The sequence below is a fragment of the Molothrus ater genome, chromosome 17 (assembly GCF_012460135.2).
Source record: "Molothrus ater isolate BHLD 08-10-18 breed brown headed cowbird chromosome 17, BPBGC_Mater_1.1, whole genome shotgun sequence".
NCBI lineage: Eukaryota > Metazoa > Chordata > Aves > Passeriformes > Icteridae > Molothrus > Molothrus ater.
The window spans coordinates 13,018,448-13,033,027 of record NC_050494.2 but is presented as its reverse complement, the minus strand read 5'-3'; the positions used below and the strand labels follow the sequence as shown (position 1 = coordinate 13,033,027).

The 14,580-nt window shown below is 43.8% G+C and overlaps 1 protein-coding gene across 1 annotated transcript; it reads right to left on the bottom strand.

The window, feature by feature from the left end:
• Positions 1–6,553: 6,553 nt before the first annotated feature.
• LOC118694712 (uncharacterized) lies at positions 6,554–14,203 on the bottom strand. Its single transcript, XM_036395897.1, has 9 exons — positions 14,184–14,203; positions 13,975–14,065; positions 13,364–13,450; positions 11,587–11,739; positions 10,348–10,477; positions 10,172–10,204; positions 8,485–8,588; positions 7,714–7,797; positions 6,554–7,040 (listed from the first exon to the last, which is right to left on the bottom strand). Exons 1-9 carry the CDS (start codon positions 14,201–14,203, stop codon positions 6,936–6,938), a joined length of 807 nt encoding a protein of 268 aa, XP_036251790.1. The 3' UTR covers positions 6,554–6,935.
• Between the last annotated feature and the right edge of the window lie 377 nt (positions 14,204–14,580).

Here is a 14,580-nt window from a genome sequence, read left to right as displayed (position 1 = left end):
AGCCGCAGGATAAAACCCCACGTTTGCATTTACATTTCCTTTTACCTCTCGCCTTGTAAACCTGCATTAAATACAATTTCTGTATCCACATTGCATGATACCTCCCAAATGTCTTCTGAAACAGAACATCCTGCTTTGTATAATTAGTCATTTGCCTTACAAAGGGAGGAATAATCTGCCTCTGACTTCCTCTCAGGCTTGGTGCTTGTGCCTGGAGGCCTTTGGAATCTTTCTAACCCCTCTGTAACAGAGCCCTCCTTCCTCTCCTGGCTTTTCTTCTTCAGCCTAATTATATCTCCCTTCATTTGCTGAGCCCGGAGAGGTTTTTGCAGGGAGCTGAGCCCCCCCCCAGCCCCTCTGGGGTCCCCCCAGGCTCTGCACAGTGCTGAGCCCACCCTGAGCAGGAGACGCGGCCTGAGGGGGAGCAGGGGGGCTCCATCCCATAATACTGATGGCATTCCCCGCCCGTGGTCGTGGTCGTGGTCGTGGCCAGGCTTTCCCTGGGCTCTGGTATCCCCTGAGGCTGGGATTGCAGCTCCTGGGCTGCCTGGGCTCTCCATGTGCTCCAGCAGGGCTGGCTCTGGCTCGGGGCCCTCTGCTGCTCCAATTGTTGGTAGGCCCAAGCCAAGGCCTGCCCAATGCGGCTCTTTAAAAACAGCCCGTAAATGTTTTACAAAGGAAATTTCACTTCATTTATAGGAGCATAAAATGTAAACAGACCCTGTAGGAGTAGAATGAAATGTTCAGCTGTACACTGACTGCAATGAGTAGAAGGTTTTGGTCTTTAGTTCACTTTGATGCAGACTCAAGCCTAGGTTTTCCTTGATTTATTTTAATCTAAACTCCGATTTTCCTTGGTTTTTTTAAGTAAACTTTTTTATAATTTCCCTATTTTAATGCACCTCACCTCAGTCCATCCCATCTTCAAGAATGTTTTGCAATTTCTGCAGCAGCAGAACAGAGAAAACAATAAAAACCAGTTTCCTACATGCATTTGTTGGGCTGCTTTAGTTTCCCTGCCACTCTGCTATGATAAAGCTGTGCTCTGATGGCCTCCTCAGGAAAGGGAATTTTCCAGCTGTCTGTGAATTTTGGAGGTGATTAAGAAAATGAGTCAGCAGGATGCCTGCATGTGCAAAGGCAGCACTGCTCAGATCTGCTGACAGCTCTGGCACCTGAGGTCTTTATTCAGCATTTCTGAGCAGCCAGACCTTCCCTCTGACCAAAGCTGAGCACAATCCAGCAGCAGGTGGAAACTGGGCTTTGAAATCCTCCCAGGCAGATGCTGGGAGCTACTCCTTGATGGATGCCTGGGAATATTCCAGTTTTTCTGTTTCTCTGGGTTTACTTCAATTTAAAAGTGAGAGCAAAATGTGACCCTGGAAGTTCCTCTTGCTCCCCCTGAGGCCCCAGGTAGGAGTCAGTTGTTTGCAAATGTCATCATCAGTCTTCACTAAACTATCCACAAATAGCTTGATATTTCTCGTATTTATGTTTATTCAAAATATTTCCAGGAAATATTTACATGTTTAACCCTCCTGTAAAAACTGAGGTCAGGTGGATTAAGGCAAAAAATCAAGTACACACATTAACTGCTTTTAAAGCAGGTGTTTGCATGTAAAACTTGCCATAAAGCAAAATTTAATTCTTGTTTACTACTGTGTTTCTGTTAAGTTTTTCCATGAATTCCAGCCTTTGGGGAGGGTGTCAGCACAGCTTTCCTGCCTGCAGAAAGGGAGAGACAAACGCAGAAAAAGGATTTACACACCTGAACCACAAAGTTTTGTGCATTTTGAGCTGAAGGCTCTGTCCCCTGCAGCTTGGAGAGCAGGGGCACCACAGCAGGGCCATCCTTCCACAGGGCAAGTTCAGTAATTCCATCAAATGAAGGGTTTGGATGGGGTTTGATTTTCCTGATCAGCTTCATTCCTGACAGCAGAGGGAGAGATCAGATTGCTCTGCATGGCAGGATTCAGTGTGAGCATGGATGACAGCAACTTGGGATATTATCTGGGAGATATTTACTGACTGAGAAAAGTTCCTGGGCTGGAATTGAGCAAATTTCTATTTATAATTGCATCATTTCAAGCCAAGTCCTACAGAGCTTGTTCAGGAAAATTTCTAGGAGCTACAAGAAGAATTTTGGTATGAATCTGCTCATTAGTAGTTGATCCTTCTGGACAATAACCTTTGGGGTTTTTAGGTCAGTGCTTATGAGCAAATGACATCACCATAGCAGAGCTCATCAGTTATTTACCCTTATGGAAAGTGTCAGTGATTTCTGTTTCTAAACACATTGCAGCATTTCTAAACTGCATCCAGGGACTTCAAATCTGCATCTGAAACCTTTTGTTTCAAATGTCTCATTTGTTAAATGAGCTTAAAGCAATATTTAGCTACTTTGTGGCTTTCTCTCATTTAATTACTGCTGACTGCCATTGTATAAAATGTCCCCAGCGGGCAAAATTCATCCCTGGGTAAACAGGCAGCAAGTGGGAAGGCTTAAAGCTCATTTAGCAATGCCTGCAATCATTTCTGTGCACTCCCAAAACCCCTCTGTGCTGCTCAGACACATCACACCATGCTGGGAGGTGAAGGACTCAAGGTAGTGCCAAAGAAAACCTTATTTTCACCAAGTGTTCACCCCTGAATTAGCTGGAGGTTTCAAAGTCTCTCCTGCTCTTTGCTGCTCTGGGAATGAAACAGCTGGTTCAGCTTTCAGTACATTCTAAACTGTGAAAAAATTCATATTTACATTGAATGTGGGGAGAAAACTTACCAGGTGAGCATCTTGGCAGCCCATCCATGCAGGGACTGACTGGAGCCTTGTACCTGTGAATATTCACCCCAAATTCTGGGAGTGAGGCGGGGCAGGCTCTGCCCAGAGAGCAGCCCCTGGGTTTGGAGTTTCCCCCTTTTTCTTCTTTAAGATGAGCAGTCTCAAGCTTGGTTGTGGTTTTTCTGAGCCATCAACTGCTTTAGCACAGGAGGATTTTCTGAGAACTCTTCCAGCTTTGGTTGTTGTACAGCGAGCACCCAAAAACCCTTTCAAAAACCCCACTTTTATTCTCTTTCTCTAACAGCATTTCCCCTCCTCCTAAAACTGGTTTGGATTAGAAAGGCATTAATTGAAACCAGAAACCAGCATTCACAAGTGATGTCAAAGCCTTTCTGCACAGAACACCTTCCAGGTGACCACAATTTTAATTTTATTGCTCATTTCTACAAATTAGCAGGAACACTCAGCCTGGTGCCTGCAGTTCAAATAGGAAAGGAGGAAAAAAAAAAAAAAAGAGGAAAACTGGGAAGCCAAGTTCAGCCACTGCCCTGGGATACAATTGTCCATTTGTAGAAGTGAAATTTTTTCCACTGACTCTAGTGCTGGATAATCTCTGCTCTTTGCATCGTTGGTTTGAAAGCCTGGGAGAATTCTGCCCCTGGGGAAGATATTTGTATTTAAAGCTGTGAAGATATTTGTATTTAAAGCTGTGAATTCCTGAAAAGCCCTGGTGAGGGGTGCCCCTGTGGGAGCTCAGATCCCTTCAGTGAGCTGTGCCTAAAGCAGCTCCATTCCTTCAGCATTTCCCGGGGCAGGTTCCAGCTCCCTGAGACCTTGGATAAAGTCAGGGATTTCTCCTGGGAGCCCCAGGCCCGGGTGTGGGGCTGCTCTGCGCTGTGACTCTGCTGAAGGCCATTAATTCTAACATGAGAGACAGAAATTATCCTCCCTGCTCCTGCCACCCTGCCAGAAATGTGCACTTGAAGGAAAGAAACCACGGAAAGAAATCTCCTTTTGCTCCTGGAGCCAGCGGCTGTGACACTGCTGAGCTGCCAGCAGAGGAAACTCAGTGCAGGTTTGACCCCACACAGGCAAATACTGAGACTAATTTCAGTGACCAGAATTTCTCATAAGACCTTCGCTAAGATTTCATATTCCAGAATGTGCCAAAAATCAGCTCAGTGGAAAAAAAAATATGTAAAATGTAAAAAAGCATGTAAAGATGTAAAAATACTGCAGTTCTGGCCGGTCAGATTGCTCCTAAAGTAATGTTTTCCAAAAGAGAAGCATCACCCAAAGCTTTTGTGACTTTTGCAGGATAAAACCATCACCTGCTGAGGAGGGAATCCAAGGACATCATTATCCACAGGGAGACTTGGAGCTCGTCTATATCATCCCAAATAAAAGTTCAGGTGTAAAAAGCATTATTCCCTATGCCACCAGAACACAATAATACAATTTAAGAGAGCTGAAAAGCCCCAGCCTCATGCTAAATAAGTTAAGAACTAAAGAATGAGGTAGGGAGCAAGGTCTAGTTAGTTTTTACATATAAATCAGGATGTCTCAAGCTCCCAGCACTGAAGGAGCAGCTTATTTAGGAAAATGGAATCAGCTCCCACTCCATAGGAAAGCTTTGTGCTCTCTGAAGAGGATAGAACTTCATGCCAAGAAGGTACTTTTTTAAATTTTAATTAATTTTTTTTTAATTAATGCTCCAGGATGTTCACACAAAGGCACAGATATCAACCACTGGGCAGGATATATTTTTAAATGGCAGAGGCCTTGCCAGCTGAGCTATAAAACAAGAACAAGCTGTTAAATAGAATAATGGAGAAGAAAGACTTGGGGGAAAAATGTAATGAGAAAAAAATTTAAAAAAGGGAAAAATCTTTAGTTAAAAGAGACTTAGCAGGATTTTGGAGCAGAAAAACCATGAAATTTATCATGAGCATCACGACTGCTGCTCAGGGATGCAGGGATCCTGATGCCATGGAAATGGCACTGGGATCCAGGATTATCTGACATGAGTCCCATGTAAATGAAGGGAATTCAGGTTTTGGAGCTGTAATCACACACATCAAAATCTGCCAGTGGTGCTCACAGGGCAGCACATGCACTGGGCAGGGCTGCAAGGCATTCAAAGGGAATTGAATTTTCCTCTCCCAGGCAGAAATGAGGGGTGGAAGCTGCAGATCCTGCGGGTGATGCTGACCCGAGGCAGACACAGCCAGCTTTGTGTAAAATTAAACACCTGAATTGCTTCTGCAAATATTTTGATGTAAAATAAGTCTCAGGAGTGCTAATTTTGGTTCTGTTTCATTCCTTTTGCCTCTGAGGAGGGTGACTGGGAGCACAGCCCCAACAGGGTTGTTGGGAAGCCCAAATATGACATTTTTCATGGAAAAAATCTTCCATCTCCACCTTCCAGCAGTGCCCAAGTGTCCCTGACCCTTAGCCCTGAAATTCTCTGTGCAGGGGCAGCCAGGCTCTGTCCCTGAGCTCCTGGGGTCCCACCTGGAGAGGAGATGCTGGAGGTGGAGGAGAGTGAAATCCCAGCTCAGAGGGGGCTAAATTCCAGCTCAGAAAAGGGTTAAATCCCAGCTCAGAGAGGGGTTCAATCCCAGCTCAGAGGGGGCTAAATCCCAGCTCAGAGAGGGGTTCAATCCCAGCTCAGAGAGGGGTTCAATCCCAGCTCAGAAAAGGGTTAAATTCCAGCTCAGAGAGGGGTTAAATCCCAGCTCAGAAAAGGGTTAAATTCCAGCTCAGAAGGGTTAAATCCCAGCTCAGAGAGGGGTTAAATTCCAGCTCAGAAGGGTTAAATTCCAGTTCAGAGAGGGGTTCAATCCCAGCTCAGAAAAGGGTTAAATTCCAGCTCAGAGAGGGGTTAAATCCCAGCTCAGAAAAGGGCTCAATCCCAGCTCAGAAGGGTTAAATCCCAGCTCAGAGAGGGCTCAATCCCAGCTCAAAGAGGGGTTAAATCCCAGCTCAGAAGGGTTCAGTTCCAGCTCAGAAAAAGGTTAAATTCCAGCTCAGAGAGGGCTCAATCCCAGCTCAGAGGGGTCTCTGATTCTGGGGTTCTGAGGGCTGAGGGCACCTGACCCTTCCAGGGGTTCAGCCCCAGCTCCTCTCAGTGCTCAGGGCAGGGGCAGTGTTCAGCATTCCCACCAGAGCCCAAACACTGGGCAGAAAGACCCAAAACAAATCATACAACTCTCCTAAAACAAACCATTTTCACTTTTCTCTCAGCCCACACTGCTTGCAAAGCTGGGAGGGAAAATGCCAGATTTTATCAATGCCCTTTTACAACTGTTTTCTGCTTTTAATGTTAAACACACAATTTTGTCATTTTAGGCATCTCTAGGCCTCCTTCTCCTCCCACTCATTGAGCTCCAGGTAATTATTCTAATTAAAAACGTGTAAAAGCCAACAAACACAACAGGAAACATTTCCTCTTTTGAAAACCATGGATAATTCCCTCCCATATCCATTCCTTAGATGCTTCATGACAGTTTTTTATTTTGCTGCTCTGACATTCTTCTCTTCCTGCAATGCAAATCTTATATATTGATTAATTTCTGTAGTATTTGTGGCAAATACATGACATTTGCCATAAAAAGTGCTATTTTATTGTCCTGCTTAGTGGGGACAAGGCAAAATAAAACACTCAGCCAGACACTTTCTTCATTACATAGCAAGTTTGCAATGTTTTAATAGCAAAATAAACAAGACTTTGTTTAAATATTCTCCTCTGTGGGTAACAGCTCCCCATTTAATTATAAAATGTGTGAAGTATTCTTTAGATATTAGGTCACCATACAGAATAATGAAAATAATAATTAAAACTGGGTCAGAAGTCGGGGTATTCAAAGGAAATGAATGAAAAGAGAAATTATAAAAGGTCAAAAGTGGGGTTTTTTCAATATATGGGAATCTCAAGGTACAAAAGCACAAAACTGAGAGGCTCATCAGTGATCTGGGATATTACAGGTTAATACCACATAAAATTCCACATTTGAAACCGAAATGTCTCTCAGAATAAAGGTGTTCTGCTGCACAGGTGAGCTTGGCAAGGTGCTGCTTACCAGTAAAGAAAAAACCAATTAAAAGTTGTTTCCTGGGCTCCTCCTTCCCTCACCCAGCCATGAAATGTGTGTCCTCATGGTGTGACCTCAGCACAGGCCTTCCTGAACTCACAGATGAAGGAGGAGATCCACCCAAAGAGCTCCTGGGAGTCCAGGTCTGCAGGCTCCCCAAACCTCACCTGCAAATGGAAATAAAGGAATTTATTTATAAAGGAACTTCTGAGTGACCCAAGCCAGGAGCTTAGCAAAGCTTAAAGGGCAGAGGAAAGTGAAACACCTCCATTATTGTTCATATTGATGTAAAGAAGAGGAATGAGATCTATAAAAGATATATAAAGAGGAATAAGAGGTAAAAGAAGAAGGGGAAGAGGAGGAAGAAGCAAATTTTGAGCTGTCCGAAATCTCCAGGGAACTGAGACCCAAAATATCCCAAATAAAAGTGATCTAAGGAGCTGTCACTGAATTACCTCAGTAACCTGGGTTAATCTCTCTGGCTGTATCACAAATCTCCAGCTGAAGAGGAGAAAATTCAGCAAATCCTGAAGTTTTCTGGCTCTGAATAGATGAATCTATTAATAATGAATAGATGAATCTATTCATTAAAGAAAACGTGTACCAAAATATCCTAATTCCAGGACCAGGATATTGTTCCAGTTCCAGAGGTTATCACTGCATTTCTGTCCCTTTCCTTAAGATCTCTGACCACTGTTAAATATGGGATTTTCTTTCCTTTCCTACAGCCAGTGTAAATATAAGGCAAGTGGGAATTTCTTGCACTCCTTTCCCCTCCTTCCTTCCCTTTTAAAAAAGAAATGTAGCTTTATTTTCATTGCATTTCAATATGATATGTACCAGTACGTTGCTATAAAGCTTCTTCATTTCCTCACATCTTTTTGACAGCTGGGAGAGATCCCCTTCATATTTCTGAATTAAATCCTGTAATAAAATAAAACTTCTTAATTTGCTGTAGGAGCATAGGATTAAAGCAGGAATTAAACAGCAGTGAAAACAAAATCATTCAGGGCGAAATTTTCTTGTCATAAAAATTTCACATTTCACAAAAGGGAAGCACACACATTCCCTTTCAAGATTTAAGACATCAAAGACAAAAAAAAAAAAAAAGAAACATTAACATTAGAGAATTTTAGGTGTATTATAAAATGACAAAACCTAAATCCATTTAAAGTGGCAGAGCCAGAGAGGCATCACAAGGTCCTGATTTCCAGAATATTTTGGTTTTTTGCCTGTGCAGCAAACAGTGCCAGTTCCAGGTGCTTAAGGGGCAGAAAGAGAGCTTTAGAAACAAGCCTGGAAAGAAAAGTTCTTCATTTTGCCTTGTTTGTAGCACTCACATTTTAGATTTTTTTTTTTTTTTAATTCTGAAAAGCATTTAAAATTATGATAAAGTATTGGGTTAAACTTCCCAGAGTGCCTGGGAAGGGAAAACAGGAGGTGCAGAAGCCCTGAAAACCCTTCCCACACTGCAGATCACAGCCTGAGACACCCTCAGAAGGGAATACAAAGCCACTTTCCCTCAAATTCTCCTCATTCCCAGGTGTCTGCACTGACTCCCAGGTTACTCCTCCCTTACTCCAGCCCACAAGGAGGTTGTGGTGGTTTTACCTTCAGTTCCTTGCAGAACTGGGACTCCTGGGTTGTTGCCTTGCTTGCTTTGGGTTTGAGGAGCCTCCTGCACTGGATAAGGTTCTCCAGTTCTTTTTTTAAAACTAACAAAAAGAACAGAAAATGAAGAATTCCACCAGCGTGAGGAGGCGTCCAAAAGGCTGCAATTGTCTAATTTAGGAAAATAAAAGAGACTGTGGGTCTACAACACATTTATCTAGGAGTATGAAGTTCCTGGTGGGAGGTAGAGCTCCTGAAAGAGGCATTTTCCAGGGGAAAAATGCGATCACACCCCTGCAAATGCAGGATGAGGAAGAGGTGGAGAGCGTGGTAATGCAGCAGCCATGAATCCCAGCCGTGAGCACTGGGATCAGCCATGGCAAAAACATCCTGGATTGGAAGGTGGATTGGAATGCTTGGAGCAGGATAAAACACACTGCAGGAACCCTGAGCTGCTCCCAGAGCTGAGCCAGGGCCCAGAAGGGGCTCAAGGTTGGCCAAACCAAAGGTGAGAGCGAGCATGGTTCAGATCTGCTACCAAAGGCTGAAATTGGCCATATTGGTCTGCAGTTATGGCCAACAGCCACGTCACACCTTCAAAACACAGATTTTGATAGATTTCAACATAATGAACACCATTTCCACCCACTGACACTCTGCCATCAGCTCTCAAAGGGTTCAGTGTAAAACCCACTGAGCTCACAGCTCATGGGACTGTTCCATGGGGAGATGGAAATCCATCTCCTAAAATCCATCCCACAAAATCCACCTCACAAAATCCATCTCCCAAAATCCATCCCACAAAATTCACCTCACAAAATCCACCTCACAAAATCCATCTCCCAAAATTCCATCCCACAAAATCCACCTCACAAAATCCATCTCCCAAAATCCATCCCACAAAATCCACCTCACAAAATTCCATCCCACAAAATCCACCTCACAAAATCCCTCCTACAAAAGCCATCCTACAAAATCCACCTCACAAAATCCATCCCACAAAATTCCATCCCACAAAATCCACCTCACAAAATTCATCCCACAAAATTCCATCCCACAAAATCCACCTCACAAAATTCATCCCACAAAATCCATCCCACAAAATCCACCTCACAAAATCGATCCCACAAAATCCATCCTACAAAATCCACCTCACAAAAATCCATCCTACAAAATTCACCTCACAAAATCCATTTTACAAGATCCATCCTACAAAATCCATCCCACAAAATCCATCTTCCATTTGAGCAGCCTTGTTCTGCCCCTCCTGTTGACTTCACTGGTGCTGGAGTGCTTTTCAGAGAAGGAATCCAGTTTGTTTCCAGAAAGTTCTTGAACTCCAGGAAGTTTCTCCTGCTGCATTCCCACTCCCATCTCCTCCCAGCCATCCCTGTGATGGAGCACTTGTATCACTGAACTTTTGTATTTTATGATAAACTCCATTTACCGTGGCCAATACATTTTTTTACATTTCTAAACCACCTGGACACACTTCAATATTTCTTTTCTTTTTTTAATTCCTCACAGTAATATGGCAGGTTAAGCATCTCCATGGCAACACTTTCACCTCAATGTTTTGAACCTTTAACTCCCTTTACAAACTACAGAGGTGCAGTGAAAACCTGTTCCAAATGACTGCACAGCGCATGAAAATCTGCCTCTGAATGTAGAAACCCCATTTACATACCATCAACTTCAGCACTGAGGCCCTTCATGGATGCTGGAAAGGAAGAGAGAGGGGGGAAAAACATGATAATGCCATTTATAATGATAATATCATTTATACAGTGAGAAGCACAGAAGCTGAAGGACTTCATTTTTTATTTGTTGATTATTTTGCCCCCTCCCCTCCTCTCCTCTCACCATCAGGAACAGCTTCAAACTCTGTCAGCTCCTGGGGGAAGGTGGCCAGCTCGGGCTGGTGGGAGAGGATCTGTTCCACCAGGGCGTGCAGCAGGGTGAAGGTCCTGTCCCTGCCCCTCAGCAGGGAGAGCTGCAACAGAGCACAGCAACAGCACAGCCTGAGCCACCAGCCCTCAAAAGATAAAGAAAACATGGAAAAGGAACAGCAGAGATGCTGATAGATCCCAGGTACACTTGGCAAGAATAGGAAACAATGAATTAAACCTGTCCTTTTCATGTTGCTGTTTCACACACACTCTCCTGGCTCGTACCTGGTGTCTAACCAGGGCCTGCAGCTCACACAATTGTCACAGACATCTTTTATGGAAAATCCTTTCCTCAGGATTTTTCCTCCTGAGAAGCTGAGAGGCCTCAGGAACAAAATGGAACCAATGGTTATCTGCTGCTGTGGGATGCAACAGGTGCATCTGGGATTGGGCTCATGTGGTTGTTTCTAATCAATGGCCAATCACAGCCCAGATGGCTCAGACTCTTCTTCTTCAAAGAAGCCTTTGTTATTCATTCTTTCTTTTTCTATTTTTAGCCAGCCTTCTGATGAAATCCTTTCTTCTATTCTTTTAGTATAGTTTTAATATAATATATATCATAAAATAATAAATCAAGCCTTCTGAAACATGGAGTCAGATCCTCATCTCTTCCCTCATCCTGGGACCCCTGTGAACATGGTCACACACAATTCCTCATGCCAAGGGATTTTAATATCAGTGCAGGCAGCATTTTGATGCTCTGCCTCATTAGAGGCACAGTGTATTCAGCAGCACAAAGGCAGAGCTGCTGCCTGCAGTGGGACACAGCTTGTGATCACAGGCACGAGAAATTCAGGGTTCAGCAGCAGCTTGGAACCAAGGGCAGGTGGTAAAATGTGAGCTCCTCATTAGGAATTATTGCCTCTCTCCACACTGAAAATAATTATATTTATTATTTTATAGCATTAATATGCTAGTATTTGTTAGCATATTAATGCTAGCAAACCTTAGAACAGGGTGATTTTAGCAGCAGTTTGTAACCAAAGCCAGGTGATAAAATGTGAGCTCCTCGTTAGGAATTATTGCCTCTCTCCACACTGAAAATAATTACATTTATTATTTTATAGCATTAATATGCTAACAAATATTAGCATATTAATGCTAACAAACCTTAGGACAGGATGGCTTTAATTACAAGGAGATGTTTACTCACCTTGGCCAGAGAGGACAGTCGGAATCCCTTGGCCACCTCTTTCCCAGCTTTTTCATTCAGGTGGTTCCCCATGGCTAAAATGTACTCCAAGACAGCCACAAACTTTGGGCTGGACTGCAGCTGCTTGCTTGCTTGGATGTTCTGGGTGATCAGCTGGAACACACAGAGCTGGCTCAGACAGGCTGAAAATGGGGATAAACCCGTGGGGTCTGTGCCTCCCTGTGCCACCCTCCCTGTGCCAATCCCCCGGGGACTTTCAGCAGGGCCAAACTCCCCAGGACAAAGCTGTGCTGGCACAGCCACCCCAAAAGGAGTCACATCCTTTCTGGCTGCCAAACCAGCCCTGCCAGAACTACTGCAGCCTCCTGTGCACAAAAAGGGTTTTGCCCAAATTTCAGGGGTCAGGGGAAGCAGGGTCTGGAGCTCCATCCTTCGCCTCCCTCCTTTCCATTTGCACCAGCTCAATGCTCTTATCAGAATTCTTAGCACAGTTTCCCCACAAGGAAGAATAATAATTTCCTGTACTCAAACTCAGTATAATTCAGTTTTCCCAAGGAAAAGCCACCTCCCTTCTAGGGATTTAAGCACAGAAGGGGATTTTGGTTTGAGTTAAAAAATCTGTATGTTTTTAGCACCACACCTCTTTTCATCAGCCACCAATACAGAAATTTAAAAAGAGGGAGAGGATGAAGCATTTGGGTGCACTGAAAGCTGTTGTTGAAGCATTTATAGCCCAGCTCAGGGCCAGAGGGTGCTGAAAGCCAAAATTCACATTGTCCCTTAGGATTTCAGGTGTATATTCTGTGATTTAAAAATACGTGCTAGCAAGAATAAGAACACACTTAGACACTAATTAGCTCTTCAGTGAACATTAAATATCCATCAAAGCAAACAGTGCGTGGAATAACTTCCAAATATTCAATATTGGGCTTCAGTGGAGGACAGCAAAGGTGCAGCTGCAGCAGGCAGGGTCAGGAATGTCTGCACCTTCCCTGTGCTTTCCATCTGCTCCTCTCCTGAGCTCCCCTCACTGTTACTGTGCTTTTAATCACAGCCAGACAAAGGATAAAATCAATTGGTCTCACAGAACTTCCACATTTTGTTTTCATTCCCGTGCAGAACGAGGGCAAAACCTCTGAAACATTTTGGTGGTGTGGAAATGCTTGCTGTGAATCAAAGCATGGACAAAACCTGGCAGGTAAGGCAGGGTCTGGAACAGCAGGATCCAGTCATGAGACTGGCACTTGTTTGTTTGCATCCCCCCACCCCTGGGTCATCCTGGGAAAAGGCAGAGAGGGACTTGAGCTCTGGCTCCCAAAAATTCCAGTCCAGAGCTGTGATCCTTAGGGGGAACAGCTCCTCCAGTCTTCAGGAAATAATAAATCTCGTGGAGATTTGTCAAATGAACTTCCTCCTTGCCTTAGACTGGTTCTTTCAGCTCATGGGGCCAGAGCCTCCCCATGAAGGGAATTGAATTTTAATGGTGAAATTCACTTCTGGCTTATCCAGAGAAGGAGGAAAGTTTAATAACTCCAAATAAAATGTTGAAGATTTTTCCCTGTTCTTTTCTCTCTCTTTGTGGAAGTCTGTTCCACTGCCACACCCATTATCCTGAACCTTGGTGGAATTAGGATGGTATTAAACACACAAGAGGGGAAAAAAACCCAAAAATAATCCTCCCAGACTACAGAGCCTTGAAATCTGCACTGAGGTGATTTGGGCCTCTCTTTTTAAGCTGCCAGGATCCCAAACACTCCCGGAGGGCTCCTGTACTCACAGGCTCCAGGTCTCTGATGCTCTCGGGGAGCTCACGGACGCTGAGCAGCAGGTCCAGCCTCTGGCCCAGCTGGGGGATTTTACACATCTGCACAGAATGGAGCAGAACCAGAATAAAAACTCACATTCATGCCAAAACATGCAAATTCCTTTCATTATTTACTGAGCAATTCAGCTGTGCCATTGTTTGCCTGATTTCTGTGCTCATTTATTCATTTTATTCTGGGCCTTGATCCTGTGGATACACTCTGGCACAAACCTGCAAATTCACTGTATGCTCCTGGGCAGACATGATTAAAATCAATTGCAATCCTTGTGATCAAAAATGGTTAAATACCTATAATTTTATAGATTATGGCTTCTAGATTTTGGGAATCTAGATCTAGGCCAGGATAAATACTCTGTAGGAAGAGGAGACTTGGAGACACAAAGGGATCCATAGTTCTCTTTTTGTAATCTACCTGTCCTAAGTCTTCAGCAGAATAATCCTTTTATACTGATTCTGGGTGAGATTATAAATTTAAGTTCTAAACAACAGCTTCTTGCAGTGGTTTTAGCTTGGAGAGTGTCCTAAAAATAGGATGTGGTGTTTTTAATATTGCAGCTCCTCACCTCTAACATGAACTGGTCAACCACATGCAGCTCTGAGCAAGGCCCCTTGAAGGACAGGTACCTTTCTGCATCTTTGGCTGTGGGCAAATATCTGTAGAGAGAAAATTAAAATTAGGGGTCCTCTTCATTCTGTATTCTGATGAAATAATTCTGCCATTCGTTGCCCTAGAATTTCCTGCATTTTGTGTGGTTTATGTGCTCCTATTTACTGCTTATCCTTTGGAGGCATTGGAACCACCTGGGAGATGGGAAGCAGAAGTGATCTGCAGACACCTCTGGATATCTGGAAATGACTCCATGTAGATAAGGCTTGAAAACAGCCAGAATGTCCACCTGCAGATATTCAGAGAATTTAGAATGACAGAAGAGTTTAGAAAAGGTGAAACCACGAGACAGAGGAGTTCAGGCCCTGATTTCCAAAGAGGTTGGACCCTTTCTTATCTCTGTTATCACAGAATCAAAGAATATTCTGGGCTGGAAGGACCCACAAGGATCATCTCTATTACAAAGAATATTCTGGGCTAAAAGGGACCCACAAGGATCATCTCTGTTATCAAAGAATATTCTGGGCTAAAAGGGACCCACAAGGATCATCTCTGTTATCTC